This window comes from Carcharodon carcharias, chromosome 10, assembly GCF_017639515.1.
Source record: "Carcharodon carcharias isolate sCarCar2 chromosome 10, sCarCar2.pri, whole genome shotgun sequence".
Classification (NCBI taxonomy): Eukaryota; Metazoa; Chordata; class Chondrichthyes; order Lamniformes; family Lamnidae; genus Carcharodon; species Carcharodon carcharias.
The window spans coordinates 92,423,093-92,444,487 of record NC_054476.1 but is presented as its reverse complement, the minus strand read 5'-3'; the positions used below and the strand labels follow the sequence as shown (position 1 = coordinate 92,444,487).

Genomic DNA, 21,395 nt, shown 5'->3' with positions numbered 1-21,395 from the left:
AAATTCAATGAGCCAGCCTGCACTGCTTTCTGGGGAAGAGAATTCCACATACTAACAACCCTCTAAGAGAAAGAATTTCACCTCATCTCCCTCTGAAAAGGTAAATCTCTTACTTTTAAACTGTGTCCCCCAGTTTTAGTTTCTCCCACAAGGAGAAACATCCTACGGGTATCCACCCTAGGATCTTTTTTGTTTCAATAAGATCACCTCTCATCCTTCTAAACTCCAATGGATATAGGCCCAACATGTTCAACCTTTCCTCATAAGATAAGATCCTCATTCCAGGAATGAGTTGCATAAACCTTCTCTGAACTGCTTCTAAAAGCAATTACAAAAACAGAATTACCTGGAAAAACTCAGCAGGTCTGGCAGCATCGGCGGAGAAGAAAAGAGTTGACGTTTCGAGTCCTCATGACCCTTCGACAGAACTTGAGTTCGAGTCCAAGAAAGAGTTGAAATATAAGCTGGTTTAAGGTGTGTGGGGGGGGGGGGCGGAAAGAGAGAGAGAGAAGTGGAGGGGGGGTGTGGTTGTAGGGACAAACAAGCAGTGATAGAAGCAGATCATCAAAAGATGTCAACAAAAGAACAAAAGAACACATAGGTGTTAAAGTCGGTGATATTATCTAAACGAATGTGCTAATTAAGAATGGATGGTAGGGCACTCAAGGTATAGCTCTAGTGGGGGTGGGGAGAGCATAAAAGATTTTAAGATATTTAAAAATAATGGAAATAGGTGGGAAAAGAAAAATCTATATAATTTTTTGGAAAAAAAAAGGGGGAAACAGAAAGCGGGTGGGGATGGGGGAGGAGCTCACGACCTAAAGTTGTTGAATTCAATATTCAGTCCGGAAGGCTGTAAAGTGCCTAGTCGGAAGATGAGGTGTTGTTCCTCCAGTTTGCGTTGGGCTTCACTGGAACAATGCAGCAAGCCAAGGACAGACATGTGGGCAAGAGAGCAGGGTGGAGTGTTAAAATGGCAAGCGACAGGGAGGTTTGGGTCATTCTTGCGGACAGACCGCAGGTGTTCTGCAAAGCGGTCGCCCAGTTTACGTTTGGTCTCTCCAATGTAGAGGAGACCACATTGGGAGCAACGAATGCAGTAGACTAAGTTGGGGGAAATGCAAGTGAAATGCTGCTTCACTTGAAAGGAGTGTTTGGGCCCCTGGACGGTGAGGAGAGAGGAAGTGAAGGGGCAGGTGTTGCATCTTTTGCGTGGGCATGGGGTGGTGCCATAGGAGGGGGTTGAGGAGTAGGGGGTGATGGAGGAGTGGACCAGGGTGTCCCGGAGGGAGCGATCCCTACGGAATGCCGATAAGGGGGGGTGAAGGGAAGATGTGTTTGGTGGTGGCATCATGCTGGAGTTGGCGGAAATGGCTGAGGATGATCCTTTGAATGCAGAGGCTGGTGGGGTGATAAGTGAGGACAAGGGGGACCCTATCATGTTTCTGGGAGGGAGAAGAAGGCGTGAGGGCGGATGCGCGAGAGATGGGCCGAACACGGTTGAGGGCCCTGTCAACGACCATGGGTGGAAAACCTCGGTTAAGGAAGAAGGAGGACATGTCAGAGGAACTGTTTTTGAAGGTGGCATCATCGGAACAGATGCGACGGAGGTGAAGGAACTGAGAGAATGGGATGGAGTCCTTACAGGAAGCGGGGTGTGAGGAGCTGTAGTCGAGGTAGCTGTGGGAGTCGGTGGGTTTGTAATGGATATTGGTGGACAGTCTATCACCAGAGATTGAGACAGAGAGGTCAAGGAAGGGAAGGGAAGTGTCAGAGATGGACCATCTGAAAATGATGGAGGGGTGGAGATTGGAAGCAAAATTAATAAATTTTTCCAAGTCCCGACGAGAGCATGAAGCGGCAGCGAAGTAATCATCAATGTACCGGAGAAAGAGTTGTGGAAGGGGGTCAGAGTAGGACTGGAACAAGGAATGTTCCACATACCCCATAAAGAGACAGGCATAGCTGGGGCCCATGCGGGTACCCATAGCCACACCTTTTATTTGGAGGAAGTGAGAGGAGTTGAAGGAAAAATTGTTCAGCGTGAGAACAAGTTCAGCCAGACGGAGGAGAGTAGTGGTGGATGGGGATTGTTCGGGCCTCTGTTCGAGGAAGAAGCTAAGGGCCCTCAGACCATCCTGGTGGGGGATGGAGTTGTAGAGGGATTGGACGTCCATGGTGAAGAGGAAGCGGTGGGGGCCAGGGAACTGGAAATTGTTGATGTGACGTAAGGTGTCAGAGGAATCACGGATGTAGGTGGAAAGGGACTGGACAAGGGGAGAGAGAAGGGAGTCAAGATAACGAGAAATGAGTTTCAGCTTCCAACCTGGTAGTCGCCCAACCTCGGACGGCCCGCTTCTATCTCCCACCCAAAATCCACAAACAGAACTGCCCCGGTAGACCGATCATCTCAGCTTGCTCCTGCCCCACAGAACTCATTTCTCATTATCTTGACTCCCTTCTCTCTCCCCTTGTCCAGTCTCTTCCCACCTACATACGTGATTCCTCTGACACCTTACGTCACATCAACAATTTCCAGTTCCCTGGCCCCAACCGCTTCCTCTTCACCATGTACGTCCAATCCCTCTACACCTCCATCCCCCACCAGGATGGTCTGAGGGCCCTTAAATTCTTCCTCGAACAGAGGCCCAAACAATCCCCATCCACCACTACTCTCCTCCGTCTGGCTGAACTTGTTCTCACGCTGAACAATTTCTCCTTCAACTCCTCTCACTTCCTCCACATAAAAGGTGTGGCTATGGGTACCCGCATGGGCCCCAGCTATGCCTGTCACTTTATGGGGTGTGTGGAACATTCCTTGTTCCAGTCCTACTCCGGCCCCCTTCCACAACTCTTTCTCCGGTACATCGATGATTACTTCGCTGCCGCTTCATGCTCTCGTCGGGACTTGGAAAAATTTATTAATTTTGCTTCCAATCTCCACCCCTCCATCATTTTCACGTGGTCCATCTCTGACACTTCCCTTCCCTTCCTTGACCTCTCTGTCTCAATCTCTGGTGATAGACTGTCCACCAATATCCATTACAAACCCACCGACTCCCACAGCTACCTCGACTACAGCTCCTCACACCCCGCTTCCTGTAAGGACTCCATCCCATTTTCTCAGTTCCTTCACCTCTGTTCCGATGATGCCACCTTCAAAAACAGTTCCTCTGACATGTCCTCCTTCTTCCTTAACCGAGGTTTTCCACCAGGGCCCTCAACCGTGTCCGGCCCATCTCTCGCGCATCCGCCCTCACGCCTTCTCCTCCCTCCCAAAAACATGATAGGGTCCCCCTTGTCCTCACTTATCACTCCACCAGCCTCCGCATTCAAAGGATCATCCTCCGCCATTTCCGCCAACTCCAGCATGATGCCACCACCAAACACATCTTCCCTTCAGCCCCCCTATCGGCATTCCGTAGGGATCGCTCCCTCCGGGACACCCTGGTCCACTCCTCCATCACCCCCTACTCAACCCCCTCCTATGCCACCACCCCACACCCACGCAAAAGATGTAACACCTGCCCCTTCACTTCCTCTCTCCTCACAGTCCAAGGGCTCAAACACTCCTTTCAAGTGAAGCAGCATTTCACTTGCATTTCCCCCAAATTAGTCTACTGCATTCGTTGCTCCCAATGTGGTCTCCTCTACATTGGAGAGACCAAACGTAAACTGGGCGACCGCTTTGCAGAACACCTGCGGTCTGTCCGCAAGAATGACCCAAACCTCCCTGTCGCTTGCCATTTTAACACTCCACCCTGCTCTCTTGCCCACATGTCGGTCCTTGGCTTGCTGCATTGTTCCAGGCACTTTACAGCCTTCTGGACTGAATATTGAATTCAACAACTTTAAGTCGTGAGCTCCCTCCCCCATCCCCACCCCCTTTCTGTTTCCCCCTTCCTTTTTTTTTCAATAAATTATATAGATTTTTCTTTTCCCACCTATTTCCATTATTTTTAAATATCTTAAAATCTTTTATGCTCTCCCCACCCCCACTAGAGCTATACCTTGAGTGCCCTACCATCCATTCTTAATTAGCACATTCGTTTAGATAATATCACCAACTTTAACACCTATGTGTTCTTTTGTTCTATTGTTGTTGACATCTTTTGATGATCTGCTTCTATCAGTGCTTATTTGTCCCTACAACCACACCCCCCTCCACTTCTCTCTCTCTCTCTCTCTCTCTCTCTCTCAGCACCCCCCACACACCTTAAACCAGCTTATATTTCAACTCTTTCTTGGACTCGAAGTCAAGTTCTGTCAAAGGGTCATGAGGACTCGAAACGTCAACTCTTTTCTTCTCCACCGATGCTGCCAGACCTGCTGAGTTTTTCCAGGTAATTCTGTTTTTGTTTTGGATTTCCAGCATCCGCAGTTTTTTTGCTTTTATCTCTAAAGCAATTATATCTTTTTACAAATAAGGAAAACCAAAGCCATACACAGTATTTGAGAAGTGATCCCATGCAGTAAAACTTCCCTAGTTTTATATTCCATTCCCCTTGCAATAAAGGTCAACATTCCATTTGCTTTCCTAATCACTTGCTGAACCCGCATGCTAACTTTTTGTGATTCATGTACCAGGACACTCATATCTCTCTGTGCCACCAAGTTTTACAATTTCTCTCCGTTTAAGTAGTATACCGCTTTTCTATTCTTCCAGGTAAAGTGGACAAGTTCAAATTTTCCCACATTATACTCCATCTGCCAAATTTTTGCCCACTCACTTAACCTCTCTAACGTCCCTTTGCAGGCTCTCTACCTCCTCTTGACAACTTACATTCCTACCTATCTTGCTGTAATTGGTAAATTTAGCTACCATACATTCAGTCCCTTCATCCAAATCGTTGATATAGATTGTAAACAGTTGACGCCGTAGCACTGATCCCTGTGGCACTCCACCAGTTACAAATTGCCAACACGAAAAAGGCCCATTTATCCCTGCTATCTGCTTCCTGTTAGCTAGCAAATCCTCTGTCCATTCTAATATATTACCTTATACAGCATGTAACATTATCTTGCGTAGTAACCTTTGATGTGGCACCTTATTAAATGCTTTCTGGAAATCCAAGTTCACCAAATCTACAGATTCCCCTTTATCCACCTTACTTGTTACTTCCTCAAAAAACTCTAATAGATTAAAGACAATTTCCCTTTCAGAAACCCATATTGACTCTGCCTGATCAAATTATAATTTTCTAAGTATCTTGCTATAACCTCCTTAATAATGGATTCTAGCAATTTCCATATGACAAATGTTAGGCTAACTGTCCTGTAGCTTCCTACTTTCTGTCACCATCCTTTCTTGAATAAAGGTGTTATATCAGCTATTTTCTAATCCACTGGGATCCTTCCAGGATCTAAGGAATTCTGGAAGATTATAACCAATGCATCTACTATCTCTGCAGCAACTTCTTTTAAGACCCTAGGACACAGGTCATCTGGTCTGAGAGGCTTCACAGAATCTTTACAGGGCAAAAGGAAGCCATTTGGCCCATCAAGTCTGCACTGGCTTGCTGAAAGAGCATTCTACTTAATCCCACTCCCCTGCCTTATCCCCATAACCTTGCACATTCTTTCTTTTCAGATAGCAATCCAACTCCCTTTTGAATACCTCAATCAAACCTGCCTCCACCACCCTTTCAGGAAGTTTGTTCCAGACACCAGCCACCCTCTGGGTGAAAAAACTTTTCTGAACATCACTACTACTCCTTTTGCCCATTACTTTGAATCTGTGCCCTCTAGTTCTTGATATTCTCTTGAGTGGGAATACCCTGTCCATACCCCTCGGGCCCTTGAATATCTCTATCAAGTCTCCTCTTAGCTTTCTTTTCTCCAAGGAAAATAGACCCAACATCTCCAATCTATTCTCATAGCTACAGTTCATCATCCCTGTAATTATTCTTGCGAATCTCCTCTGTAGCCTCTCTAATGCCTTCACATCCTTCCTCAAGTATGGCATCCAGAATTGGACACGGTACTCCAGATGAGGCCTAACTGGTATCTTATACAAGTTTAACATGACCTCCTTACTCTTGTATTCAATGCCGCTTTTAATAAAACCTAGGATACCATATGCTTTATTAACTGCTCTCTCAAATTGCCCTGCCACCTTCAGTGACTTATTACATATACATCAAGGTCCCTTTGTTCCTGCACCTCATTTAGGGTTTCTCCCTTAATTTTATACTGCCTCTCCACATTCTTCCTGTCAAAATGAATCACCTCACACTTCTCTGCATTGAGCTTAATCTGCCATTTATCTGCCCAATCCACCATATATCAATGTTCTTTTGAAGTTGAAGACTGTCCTCATCACAGCTGATAACATTTCCAATCTTCATTTCATCAGCAAATTTTGAAATCATGTCCTGAACACCACAGTCTAGGTCATTAATATATATCAAGAAAACCAGGGTCCCAACACTGACCCCTGAGGAACTCCACTACAGACCTTCTTCCAATCTGAAAAACATTTATTCACCACTCTGTTTCCTATCTCTCAGCCAATTTCTTACCCAAGTGCCCACTTACCCTTCATTCCATGACCTAGAATTTTGCTCACAAGTCTATTGTGTGCACTGTATCAAATACCTTTTGAAAATTTATATACACCGCATCAACAACATTGGTCTTATCAACCTTCTCTGTTATCTTCTCAAAAAACTCCAGTAAATTAGTTAAACATGATTTTCCCTTAATGAACCAATGCTGGCTTTCCTTAATTACTCTGCACTTGTCTAAGTGACTATTGATTTTGACACGAATTATAGTTTCCAGAAGTTTCCTTACCACTGATGTCAAACTGACTGGTCTGTAGTTGCTGGCCTTATCCTTGCAACCTTTTTGAACAAAGGTGTAACATTCGCAATTCTCCAGTCCTCTGGCACCACCCCTATGTCTAAGGAAGACTGGAAGGTTGTCAGCAGTGCCTCTGAAATTTCCACTCTCACCTCCCTCAGTATCCTTGGATGCATCTCATATGTTCCTGATACCCAATTAATTTTAAGTAAAGATAGCCTTTCTAATACCACCTCCTTCTCAACTGTAAATTCCTCAAATGTATCAATTACCTCCTCTCTCACCTTGGTCTGGGTGGCATCCCCTTTCTATGTACAGACAGATGCAAAGTACTCATTTAATACCTCTGCTACTTCCCCTGCCTCCACATGCAAGTCTCCTCCTTTATCCCTAATTGGCCCTACCCTTTTTTTAAAGCACCCTTATTATTTACATGCTTATAGAAGACCTTGGGATTCCCTTTTATGTTAGCTGCTAGTCTCTTTTCATGCTCCCTCCTTGCTTTTATGATTAGTTTTTTCACTTCCCCTCTGGTCCTTCTATAGTCAGCCTGATTCTCCATTGTATTTTCTACCTGACATCTGTCGTACAAGCACTTCTTCCATTTCACCTTCACCACTATTTCTCTTGTCATCCAGGGCATTCTAGATTTATTTGTCCTACCTTTTCCCTTCAAGAGAATACACCTTGACGTTGCTTGCAATACTATCTTTTTGAAGGTGGCCCATTGTTCAACCACTGTCTTTTCCAAAAACATTTGATTCCAACTCACTCGCCTCAGATGTATTCTCAAACCATCAAAGTTGGCTTTCCCCCAATTAATTATCCCTGCTCTGGGTTGTTCCTTGCCTTTCTCCATGGCCAACCTAATCCTTACGATACAATGGTCACTGTCCCCTAAATACTCTCCCACCGTTGTGTGATCCACTCCAGACAACTTATTCCCCAAAACCAGGTCCAACACTGCCTGCCCTCCCATTGGATCGAAAACATACTGCTACAAGAAAATTATCTTGAACACACTCCAGGAACTATTGTCCTTCTTGTCTCTTTGCACTATTCCTATCTCAGACTATATTTCGATAATTGAAGTCCCCCATTATAATTATTCTATAATTCTTACACCTCTCTGGAATTTCTTTGCAAATTTGTTTCTCTACATCCCTTCCACTAGTTGGTGGTGTATATACAACACTGATCAGTGTTATCACACCTTTTTCATTCCTTATCTCTAGCCAGAGAGATTCTGTCCTTGACCCCTCTAGAACATCCTCTCTCTTTAGCACTGTAATGCCATCTTTAATCAATAATGCCATTGCCCACCAACAAGCCCCCCCCCCCACCCCCCCCCCGACCTTTTCTTCCTTTCCTGTCTCTCCTGAATACCTTGCACCCAGGAATATTTAATGCCCAGTCCTGTCCTTCTTTGAGTCAGGTCTCTGTTATAGCAATAATATCACTGCTCCATTTGTCAACCTGTGCATGTAGTTCACTAATCTTATTAACCACACTCTGTGCATTCACACACATGTGCATCAATCCTGATTTAGGCTTTTTAAACTTTCTCCCTTGCTCTGACCTCATCTAATGACTTGCTATAGCTTACTCTAGTTCTATCAACCTCTCCAAGCATTCTATTTACTTTGATAGTACTCTCTGATATATCCTCCTTATCAGTTAATATTTCTCTACTTCCCACTGCCAGTTTTTCTCCTCTCCTCTCTGAATTTCCCCTCAGGTTCCTATCTCCTGGTCAATCCAGTTTAAACCCTCTCCAACAGCGCTAGCAAAGCTCCCCCTGAGGACACTAGTCCCAGTCCTGTTAAGATATAACCCATCCTTCTTATACAGGTCCCACCTGCCCCCAGAACAGGTCCCAATGCCTCAGAAATTTAAAGCCCTCCCTCTTACTCCATTTCTCCAGCCACATATTGAACTGCTCAATCTTCCTATTCTTATGCTCACTAGCACATGGCATTGGGAGTGATCCTGAGATTACTATTCGAGGTCCAGATTTTCAATTTCCTTCCTAGTTCCCAAAAATCTGCTCGTCAGCCTTAGTTCTAATAGCTTTCCCAGCACCTTTTCCCTGGTGATGGGGATTGTTTTATGTTCCTCCCTCCCGTTTACCCCTTGATTTTCAAGGATCTTTTAGAAGTTTTCTAAGTCTTCTACAATGAAGACAGACACAAAAAAACTGTTCAATGCCTCTGCCATTTCCTTGTTTTCCATGATCAATTCCCCAAACTCATTCTCTAGAGAACCAACACTAGATTTAGTTACTCCTTTCGTATTTAAGTACTTGTAGAAACTCTTACTACCTGTTTTCAGATTACTAGATAGCTTTCTCTCACAGTCTACTTTCTCCCTTTTTTTTTAGCCATTCTTTGCTGGTCCTTAAAATCTGACCAACCTTTGCAGATTTGTACAGTGTTTCTTTTAATTTGATACTATTCTTAACTTCCTGATACATGCTGCATCCTTCTCAAAGTCTTCCTTTTTCATTGGGATAAATCTTTCCTGAGAGTTGTTAAATATCTCCTTAAAAGTCTGCCACTGCATCTCTACTGTCCTACCTTTCAACCTAATTTCCCGGTTCAATTTAACTAGATTTGCTTTCATACCCTTATAATTACATTTATTCAGGTTTAAAACACTAGACTTAGGCACACACTTCTCCTCTTCAAACTGAACATGAAACTTCATCATGTTATGAACTGCGCCACCTAGAGACCCTTTACCATGAAGTTTTGATTAATCCTGCCTCATTGCAAATAACAAGTCTAGATTAGCCTGCTCCTTGGTTGGCTCCAGAACGTAATGCTCTAAGGAATTGTCCCGAATGCACTCTATGAACTCATTTTCCAGGCTACATTTGTCTAATTCACTTAATCTACATTTAGATTAAAGTCACCCATGATTATTGCGATACCTTTCTTACTTGACTCATTTATTTCTTCCAGAATACTCTATCCTACTGTGTAACAATTGTTAGGGGGCCTATAAACTACTCCCACAAGTGACCTCTTACCTTTCCTATTTCTTATCTCTGCCGAAACTGATTCTACATCTTGCTCTTTTGAGCTAAGGTCATCTCTCACTACTGCACTAAAGGCATCCTTAATTAACAGAGCTATCTCACTATCTTTTTCTAGCTTCCTATATTTTCAAAATGTCAATTCAGATCCCAGCCTTGATCACCTGCAACTATGTCTCTCTAACAACAATCAGGTCATACATATTTATTTCTATCTGTGCTAATAATTCAACCATTTTGTTATGAGTGCTGTACGCATTCAGATATAACACCTTTAACTCTATCTTTTTACCATTTTTGCAATCACTAGCCTTACTTGCTGGTACACTCCTAGGTTTGTACCCTCTGTCCTTGCCTGCCACACTCTAGTAATTTTTACCCAAATCGCTACCCTGCTCTATTACCTCATTATTACCATTTGATTTACTACATCTCTCACAAGATCCCCTTCCCCTACAATTTAGTTTAAAGCCCTATCTACCACCCTAGTTATACAACTCATCAGTACTCTCAATTTCCTCAGTACTAGTGCCAGTGCCCTATGAATCAAAACCCATTTCTCCAACTCATTCATCTCTCTAATCTTATTTACCCTGTGCCAATTTGCTTGTGACTCAGGCAATAATCCAGATATTATTACCTTTGAGGTTTTGCTTTTTAATTTGGCCCTTAGCTGTTCATAATCCCCAGCAAGAAGGTCCTTCCTAGTCCTAGCTATGTCACTGGTATCCATGTGGACCACGACCACTGGATCCTCACCCTCCCACTTAAATTCCTCTCCAACCCACAGCAGATGACCCAAACCCTGGCACCGGGCAGGCAACACAGCCTTCTGGACTCATGCTCTCGGCTGCAGAGAACTGTGTCAATCCCCCTGTCTTTACTGTCCCTTACTGCCACTACATTCCTATTAACTCCCCCTCTTGAATAGCTTCGTGTACCATGCTGCCATGGTCAGTTTGCTCATCGAACTTGTAGCCCCCAACTCTCATCCATACAAGCTGCAAGAACCTAGAACCTGCAGGAACATTGCAAGGATAAAAACAAAAAAACTGCGGATGCTGGAAATCCAAAACAAAAACAGAATTACCTGGAAAAACTCAGCAGGTCTGGCAGCATCGGCGGAAAAGAAAAGAGTTGACGTTTCGAGTCCTCATGACCCTTCGACAGAACTTGAGTTCGAGTCCAAGAAAGAGTTGAAATATAAGCTGGTTTAAGGTGTGTGTGTGTGTGTGTGTGTCTTTGAAATGTTTTATTAGTACTACCACCCCCACTAGAGCTATACCTTGAGTGCCCTTCTTAATTAGCACATTCGTTTAGATAATATCACCAACTTTAACTTTAACACCTATGTGTTCTTTTGTTCTATTGTTGTTGACATCTTTTGATGATCTGCTTCTATCACTGCTTGTTTGTCCCTACAACCACACCCCCACTCCACTTCTCTCTCTCTCTCTCCGCGCCCCCCCCCCCCACACACCTTAAACCAGCTTATATTTCAACCCTTTCTTGGACTCGAACTCAAGTTCTGTCGAAGGGTCATGAGGACTCGAAACGTCAACTCGTTTCTTCTCCGCCGATGCTGCCAGACCTGCCGAGTTTTTCCAGGTAATTCTGTTTTTGTTTTGGAACATTGCAAGGGCTGAGTCTCCTCCACTTATTTTTTGATCCCCAGACCTGCCTTACTCACAGTCACACCCTCCTGTTCCTGAGCACTGATTAAATCAGAAGACCCACTCCTGAGGGGTGTGACCGCCTCCTGGAATAAAGTGTCCAGGTAACCTTCTCCTGCCCAGCTGTATCACAGTGTCTGCAGTATGGCCTGCAGCTCAATGATTCTGAGCTGAAGTTCCTCAAACGGCAGATACTTGCTGCAGATGTGTTTGCCATGGATCATGTTGGTGTCCAGAAGCTCCCACATGCCATAGTCACAACATATTACCCTGTCCTGCCATCTTTATTATGTGTTAATTATTACCTTTCTTACTTAATTTATTATTAAATAAACACTACTTCTCCAAATAAGCTTTCCTACAATTTGTAAACCTTAGTACTAATAAAACATTTCAAAGACAAACGAACAAAGTCAATGGATAAACACCAACCATTCACCTACCTGCTTCCCTGTGATGTCACGCTTTGATTTTTCTTTTATAATGCTGGTTCTGACATGCAGCAGCAGCTGGACTTGCTGCTCTCATTAATTCCAAGGTGAACTCGGTCTCCGCTCCTTTTTTGAAGATTCGCTGCTCTCACTGATTCTCACTCTCTGTTCCCCCTTTTGAAGACTCACTGTCCTCACCATTCCCCCGAGGTTAACGCTCATTGTCTGCTTTTCCTTTAGAAGCTCAACTGCTCTGACCGTTTCCCGAAATTCCAAAAAACATTTGTAACATTTAAATTGACATGAAACTACTTTATTTTTAAATAAAATTCACTGAGTGCTTTCAATTTGGAGTCACAATGCAGGCTGTGTGCATCTTTAAGGAATTAGTCTCCTCTAGTGGATGCAGTTTTATCCATATAATCATAGATTCATGGAATGGTTACACCACAGGAGGTCGTCATCCGGCCTGTCCAGTTTGTGCTGGAATTTTTTTTTCTTTTAAGGTGCTTATCCAATTGCCTTTTGAAAACCATAATTGAATCTGCCTCTACCACCGTCTCAGGTAGCGCAATCCAGATTCCAATCACTTGCTGTGTAAAAAAGATATTCCACATGGCACCTTTGCCTCTTTGGCAAGCACATTAAATCAGTGCTTTCTGATTCTCATCACTTTCAGCAATCGGTGCATATTCTCTCTATGTATTCTGAATAGAGACCCTAATAATTTTGAACACCTCTATAAAACCTCCTTTCAACTTTCTCTTTTCTAAGAACAATCCCAGCTCTCCACATAAGCTCATCTCTGGAACTATGCTCGAAAAAAAAATTTTTGCACCCTCTCTAAAGTTTGCATATTCTTCCTAAAGTGCCATGCCCAGATTTTGACAGAATACTCCAGTTAAGGTCATATTTTATAAAAGTTCATTATAACTTCCTCGCTTTTGTATTCTCTCCCTCTTTTTATAAACCATAGGATCCCATATTACTTTTTAACCACTTTCTCACTCTGCTCTAGTTATCCAATTAGTTTATATCTTTATTGAGCATCACTTGGCATTCTGTTACAGATTTATTTTAGTTGTACATAATTTAAAAGTTCTATATGATTCAAGATGTTAATTTTAAAATGATATGGCCCAACAGATACAAGTGCACAATGCATTTTCTCTATAATCATTTAAATGCAGACATTGGCTTGAAATATAGAATATATATGATTAAGTGGAAGAGGAAAAGCTCGATCAGTATTAACAGTTCAATGTTGAATCATTAACTATACAGATTTCTTTCCTTTAAGCAAAATAAAATACCATGTTAACTTAATGCCAATGACAAGCTTAAAATATGCACTTACCTCCAAGGTTAAACTCATTTAGCTGAGGATGCCCATTAAAATCCCCACAAAGGCCACATGTTTTATTTCTGTATTCATCTCCAAGTTCAACCTTCAACCAAAAAGATCAATCAATACTTTACAAAGTACATTGACATATGCAGCATTCAGTTGGTTTGGGAATTTTATAGTGTAGATTGGCCCAGGTGTGTTTGAAAATGTGCAGACTGGAAAAGGTAAAAGTGTGCTCTACTCCTTAGTAATAGCTTTTATTACTTTGAAGAAAAATATTTATCAAGCAACAAAACTTTTTTAAATAATTGAGCTTATGACATAAGTACAATTCACATAACTAAAACCTTAAATTGTGTAGTCTGTCGAATCTTGTAACTGTACTAATGTCTGAAAAATATTCCGCAATTTGCTTATTTTTGGCAGTGAATTATTCATAATGCATCTAACTATTTTACAAGATTCAAATCCCCTTTGCTACTTGAATTTACTGATTGGCAATTACCCACTCCCCGTCCCATTCCACCCCCAGCCCTCCCATTACTGCTTAGGATGTTACCCTCTTTTCCATTCTACTTTTGGCAAATTTTGCCCTCATATCTATCAAGGGCTTCCATCTTCCATTCAGCCATCAACTTTCCTGGAGCAGTTTTTACCCTCATTCCAGATGCTGAATCAATGGAATGAGAGTCAAGTGGGTTGTATAATGGATGTGTGACCTGCCCTGGCCCTTTATTACCCAGACTGCAAAGATAATAAAAACCACATTCATCTAGGGCACAATTTTAAACTGTAAAGGTGGCTGCAGTCCTTTCACTTCAATGTCATACTCTAGCACCAATGTAAAAACACCTTATAGTGCAAGCATGTAGAGCTGTTTATTCAAGTTTAGTCAGCTAAAAACTGGTGAAAAATCATCTAAGGATTGAAAGTGTCCAATGGCTGTTGTAACGTCACGGGGGGTGGGGGTAAATTGGTTATCACAGAAAACAGGCAGGGATCACAATGTGTGACTTCTGCATACAACCAGCGCTGTGCTGTTCACTAACTACATACATTAGAAGGGGGTCCCAATATCATTACTAACTGGCATTAGTTAACGCTATCCTGCACCTCTTAATCGGAAGGTGCAGCAGATGCTGCAAGTCATTCTACAAGTGAATCTGACCTGGCAAAAAGTGAAAATTGGCTCTGTAATGCTCAGCAAAAGGCACGTTATATTCATAACTTTAAACATGGATTGCACTTATATGGAAGCTTCTGGAACTACCTTTATTTATATTAATGGGGGCACTGGCAAGCGATTAAGATGATTGTCAAGTTGGGGGAGGGGGGGGTCAGGTGACCTTTACAACTTCAACACACACTGTCAAGCTTCCGGAAAGTTCCAAATTGAATTATAATGGATGGGGGTGGGAGTGGGGGTCTCGGAGTTGAATGGACATTCCTAAACAGCACTCTTTTATGGAATTCACACCTACTGTTTTCGAAGCTTGCTCTAAAACACAAAGTCAATGGACTCCGATACTCGAGGTTTGCAATGCAACAATGGAAAGCTGACGAGGCCAGTTATCCACAAGTTAAATGTTTTTCTTTATTCATTCATGGGATGTGGGCTTCCCTGGCTGGGCCAGCATTTACTGCCCAAACCTAGTTGCCCTTGAAAAGGTGGTGATGAGCTGCCTTCTTGAACTACTGCAGTCCCTGTATTGTAGGTACACCCACAGTGCTGTTAGGAAGGGAGTTCCACGATTTTGACCCAGCAGCAGTGAAGGTGATATATTTCCAAGTCAGGATGGTGAGTGACTTGGAGGGAAACCTCCAGGTGGTGGTGTTCTCATCTATCTGCTGCCCTTATCCTTCTAGATAATAGTGGTCGTGGGTTTGGAAGGTGCTGTCTAAGGAGCCTTGGTGAATTCCTGCAGTGCATCTTATAGATGGTACACACTGCTGCAACTGTGCTTCGTGGTGGAGGGAGTGAATATTTGTTGATGTGGTGCCAATCAAGTGGGTTGCTTTGTCCTGGACTGTGTCCAGCTTCTTCAGTGTTGTGGGAGCTGCACTCATCCAGGCAAGTGGGGAGTATTCCATCCCACTCCTGACTTGTACTTTGTAGATGGTGGACAGGTTTTGGGGAGTCATGATGTGAATTATTTGTCGCACGACTCCTGGCATCTGACCTGCTCTTGTAGCCACAGTATTTATATGGCTAGTCCAGTTCAGTTTCTGGTCAATGGTAACCTCCAGGATGTTGATAGTGGGGGATTTAGTGATGGTAATGCCATTGAACAGCAAGGTGTGAAAGACCATACTTTGTATATCAATGGCTGTTGATTATGTGACTGAATCTGGTTCTCTAATACTGAAATCCTTTTATCCCAGAACCTGGAAGAGTTCAGGGACAGTCTGTAGAATAACACTGACAAGACAACAACTGTAGAGAAAGGCTGCGCCACCTTTGCCTTTCAAGACCTAAGAGGCTTAAAAATCTTTTAAAGGCCTCTGAGCCTGATTCCAAAACTCCAAATTCACATGTAAGAAATTAGACCTCCTGTTACAACAGCCATTAAGTACCTGGCTACATGATCTGCTAAATAGCCTTCTCCTCAAAGAAGCCCAACCATTAATTTGGATAACTGATCCCAGCTATTTGAACTTGTCAGAAATATAATTCCAGAGTGGAAAAGCTTCCTTCTTCACTGGACTTTCAAGGACAAGTGAACTGTTAACTACTCCTCTGATATAATACTTGCAGAAGTGCACTACCTTTATTAGTTGTATCTTTCTGAAGTGTGTGGTTTGTCATGGACGGAGCATTTAGATCAGAGTGAGTGCGTGAATAAATAATCTTTGTTTCAACCCAGGAACGTCTGCTGCTGGTACTGTTTAAATTGACCATAAACTAAAGGGAGTTTAGAACCGCACACAACCAACTTTTCAAAAATAAACCATGATGATTACCGACAGAAGGGAAGGGAATTGGTGAGGCAGTGGCAAAGTGGCATTGTTGCTGGATTAGTAATCAAGAGACCCAGGGAAATGCTCTGGGGACCTGGGTTTGAATCCCACCATGGCAGGTGGTGAAATTCGAATTCAATAAAAATCTGGAACTAAAAGTCTAATGACACGAAACCACTGTCGTAAAAGCCCATCTGGTTCACTAAAGCCCTTTAGTGAAAGAAATCTGCCATCATTACCTGGTCTGGCCTACATGTGGCTCCAGACCCATAACAATGTGGTTGACTCTTAATTGGCCTAGCAAGCCACTCAGTAGCTAAAAATTCTAAATGGAATGGAACCAGATGAACCACCCGGCATTCACTCTAGGCACTGGAAATGGAAACGACAACGGCAAACTCAGCCCTGTCGACCCTGCAAAGATCTCCTTACTAACACGAAAATTTGGAGAGCTGTCTCAGAAACTAGTCAAGCAACAGCCTGACATAATCATAGTCGTGGAAACATACCTGACAGGCAATGTCCCACACATCACCATCCCTGGGTATGTCCTGTTCCACTGGCAGGACAGACCCAGCAGTGTGATGGAACGCATAATCATCTGAGCGGGTTGCCCGGGGAGTCCTCAACATCGACTCCAGAACCCATGAAATCTCACTGCAACAGTCAAACATGGGTAAGGAACCCTGCTGATTACCACATATCGCACCCCCCCCCCCCCCCCCCCCCCCACCCCCCCCCCCTCAGCTATGAATCAGTATTCCTCTGTGTTGGACACCTAAATGTAATCTGAATGGGAGACTTCAACTTCCATCACCAAGAGTGGTTCAGTAGCACCACTATTGATCAAGCTGGCTGAGTCCTAAAGGACATAGCTGCTAGACTGGGTCTGTGCCAGGTAGTAAGGGACCCAACAAGAAAGAAAAACACACTTGACCTCATTCTCACCAACCTGCCTGCTGCAGATGCATCTGTCCATGACAGTATCAGTAGGAGTGACCATCACACAGTCCTTGTGGAGGCAAAGTCCCATCTTCACATTGAGAATATCCTCCATCGTGCTGTGTGTGGCACTACCACCATGCTAAATCTTATAGATTTCAAATAGATCCAACAACTCAAGACTGGGCAACCATAGGGCACTGTGGGCCATTAGTAGCACCAGAATTGTACTCAACCACAATCTGTAACCTCATGGCCTGGTACATCCCCCACTCTACCATTACTATCAAGCCAGGGGATCAACCCTGGTTCAAAGAAGAGTGCAGGAGGGCATGTCAGGAGCAGCACCAGACATACCTAAAAATGGAGTGTCAACCTGGTGAAGCTATAACACAGGGCTACTTGCGTGCCAAACAGCATAAGCAGCAAGTGATAGATAGAGCTAAGTGATTCCACAACAAACAGGTCTAAGTTTTGCAGTGCTGCCACATCCAGTCATGAATGGTGGTGGACATTTAAACAACTCGCTGGAGGAAGAGACTCCACAAATATCCCCATCCTCTATGACGGGGGAGCCTAGCACATTAGTGCAAAAGATGAGACTGAAGCATTTGCCACAATTTTCAGCCAGAAGTGCCAAGTGGATAATCCATCTCCACCTCCTCCAGAGGTCCCCAGCATCACAGATGCTAGTCTTCAACCAACTCGAGTCATTCCATGTGATATCAAGGAACAGCTGAAGGCACTGGATAGTGCAAAGGCTATGGGCAATAACAACATTCTGGCAATAGTACTGAAGACGTGCTCCAGAATTTACCGTGTCCCTAGCCAAGCTGTTCCAGTACAGCTACAACACTGGCATTAACCTGGTAATGTAGAAAATTGCCCAGCTAAGTCCTGTGTGCAAATGCAGGACAAATCTAACTCAGTAAATTACCAACCACCCCGTCAGTCTACTCTCAATCATCAGTAAACTGATGGAAGGGGTTATCAACAGTGCTATCAAGTGGCACCTGCTTAGCAATAACCTGCTCACTGATGTTCGGTTTGGGTTCCGCCAGGGTCACTCAGCTCCTAACCTCATTACAGGCTTGGTTCAAACATGGACAAAAGAAATGAGCTCCAGGGGTGAGGTGAGAGTGACTACCCTGCACACCAAGGCAGCATTTGACCAAGTGTGGCATCAAGGAACCCTAGCAAAACTGGAGTCAATGGGAATCAGGGGGGAAACTCTCCACTGGTTGGAGTCATACCTAGCACAAAGGAAAATCATTGTGGTTTTTGGAGGTCAATCATCTAGTTCCAGGACATTGTGCAGAGGTTCCTCAGGGTAATATCCTAGGCCCAACCATCTTCAATTGCTTCATCAATGACCTTCCTTCCATCATAAGGTCAAAAGTGGAGATGTTTGCTGATGATTGATCAGCATCATTTGTGACTCCTCAGATACTGAAGCAGTCCATGTCCAAATGTAGCAAGACCTGGACAATATCCCGGATTGAGCTGACAAGTGGCAAGTAACATTGGTGCCACACAAATGCCTGGCAATGACCAACTCCAACAAAAGAGAATTTAACCATGGCCCCTTGACATTCAATGGCATTATCATCACAGAAACCCCCTATATCAACATCATAGGGGTGACCATTGACCAGAAACTGAAATGGGCTAACCATATAAACACTGTGGTTACAAGAGCTGGTCAGAGGCTAGGAATCCTATGGTGAGTAACTCATTTCCTGACTCCGCAAAGCCTGCCCACCATCTACAAGGCACAAGTCAGGGGTGTGATGGAATATTCTCCACTTGCCTGGATGAGTGCAGCTCCAACAACACTCAAGAAGCTTGACACCATCCATGACAAAGCAGCCGGCTTGATTGGCACCTCACCCACAAACATTTACTCCCTCCACCACTGACACAGTAGCAGTAGTGTGTGCAATCTGCAGGATGCACTGCAGGAACTCACCAAGGCTCCATGGGCAGCACCTTCTAAACCCACGACCACTACCATCTAGAAGGATAAAGACCGCAGACACATGGGAACACCACCATCTGCAAGCTCCCCTCCAAGCCACTCACCATCCTGACTTGGAAATATATCGCCATTTCTTCACTGTGGCTTGGTCAAAGTCCTGGAACTCCCTCCCTAACAGCACTGTGGGTGCACCTGCACCAGAGGGACTGCAGCGGTTCAAGAAAGCAGCTCACCACCACATTCTCAAGGGCAATTAGGGATTGGCAATAATTGCTGGCCTAGGTAGATAGGTTTTTTAATATCGGGGAGTTGAGGGCTATGAGAAGCTTGCACGAAAGAGGAGTTGACAGGGGCAGATCAGCCATGAACTTATTGAATGGTGGAGCAAACTTAAGGGGCCAAATTGCCTACTCCTGCTCCTATTTTTAATATTCTTATGTTCTGGCCAGTAACTCACACATCCCATAAATAATGAAAAAAAATTTCACTTTAGCACCCTTCCCCTGTCCGTAACACTAACCATGAAAGAACAAGTACCCAGATTTTCAGACCTTGCACTAGAGGTTGTAGAGAAGGTAGTAAAGAGGATAGATGGCTTGTAACCTCAGGGAGCAGGAAGCACTCCAGACGCATGATGAGAAGGATAAAACCATGTAAGTAAATACAAAGAGTATAGCCCCAAGGATCTGGATGCAGTTCCAGAAGAATGGCCAAGGTCAGCAAATGCATTTTCAAATACCATATCTCATCAACTGCACCATTAGCCTCAGCTACTGCTCATTCCATCATACCCTCATCACTCACCAACCAACAATTTCTATCAATCACCATATACCTAACATTCATATGCCTCAGCTCGCTGTAACACACTTAGCCCTGTTGTAAGCTCCACTTCTCTCAGCTTTCACTCATTGCCAGTTATTCCACCATGAGTCACATGACCCAAACAGATTGCATCACAAATACTGGTACTTCCCTCAGTCTTGCAGGTGGTGGCACTAATGCATAACCAGAGGAAGCAAGAGCTAACTGGAAGGGGAGAGGCATGTCTGCGCATCCTAAATCCTCGACAAGACTGTGTGCTGGCTATTTTGAGAAAAGCTATGGACACCAATGGAGCTGAAGCCATTAAAAGTGATAGTATCCTCATGCCTAATCCTCCTTCTCACATCCCACTTTTTACCCGTTCCATGCACTCTTCAAAAATACAAGCTGCGATGGTGTCAGCATGCACTTCTTACTTTCCCCTCCCCAGCCCCATTACAATCCAACTCTTGGTCCCTTTTTCATTTCAGATACCCATGAACTTCAACTTGCTAAGTGGTGAAAAAGCAGAATGATAGCAAATATAAAGACACTCCTGAAGCAGAGTTTATTTGTTCAGTATCCGTATTTTTGGAGTTATGAGTGCAGTTTCAGGTCCAAAATGGCATCCACTCCACACTTTTACACTTCTGGTGTGGGCCATGCTAGACACCATTTTGGGTAAGTTATTAGCATGTGTACTAAAGATTGTGCCACAAGTATACGGAATATTAGTGCGCAATGCTGATTTGACTATAGCAGTGCCATTTTCAACCTGAACTCTCCAGCTAATATCATCTCTTAACTTGTACTGCAGGAAAGACCTTTCCATCAGTATTATTTAAAGAGATATCAACCACTTTCAGGTCAATTGATGAATTACCTCTGTTATCTGTTGCTGAGCTATTAGAGATGTTTGGACTTTTGTACTGCTCATTAAAAGCTGGTGAAGGGAGTGGTGCAGCGGGTGTTGCTTTTTCTGCCTTTATTACAGAAAAGGATAAGGTGCTCAAACAGGGAGGAGGAGGAAGAGAAAGGTTCTCACAGAAAGCTATAGTCATTTTTCAAGAAGTATTTCTCCCACCTCAACCTCAGTGTGTGAGATGCTTGTTTCCAAAGGAGGTGCTCATTGAAATCTGCCACAGTCACAGCCAGAATTAAAGCCTCAGAGTAGGACAATGACAGGATTGCCAGTGACTAGAAATGTAGCTGTATCCACGAACATTTTCATATTGATCTCTTTCCATTCTGGAGCAGGTGACATCTGCAGAACATTCCAGATTGCCATTCACTGTTGTATAAGAAAAATATGGACTTCTGGTATACAAAGAGAGAAAAATACATTGCACTAGCTCTTTCCAGGGTGAAGCAGAGTGAGCATATGCTTCACTAGGATAGTTGGATTCCCATTGGTGCAGGA

General features: G+C 43.7%; 1 protein-coding gene across 1 annotated transcript in view; it reads right to left on the bottom strand.

Moving 5' to 3' along the window:
- LOC121282853 (mucin-6-like) overlaps positions 1–21,395 on the bottom strand; it is a 286,476-nt gene that overhangs the window by 239,157 nt on the left and 25,924 nt on the right. The window contains exon 6 of the mRNA XM_041196667.1: positions 13,303–13,393. Coding sequence (XP_041052601.1) covers positions 13,303–13,393 — 91 coding nt within the window. The remainder of the gene's footprint in view (positions 1–13,302; positions 13,394–21,395) is intronic.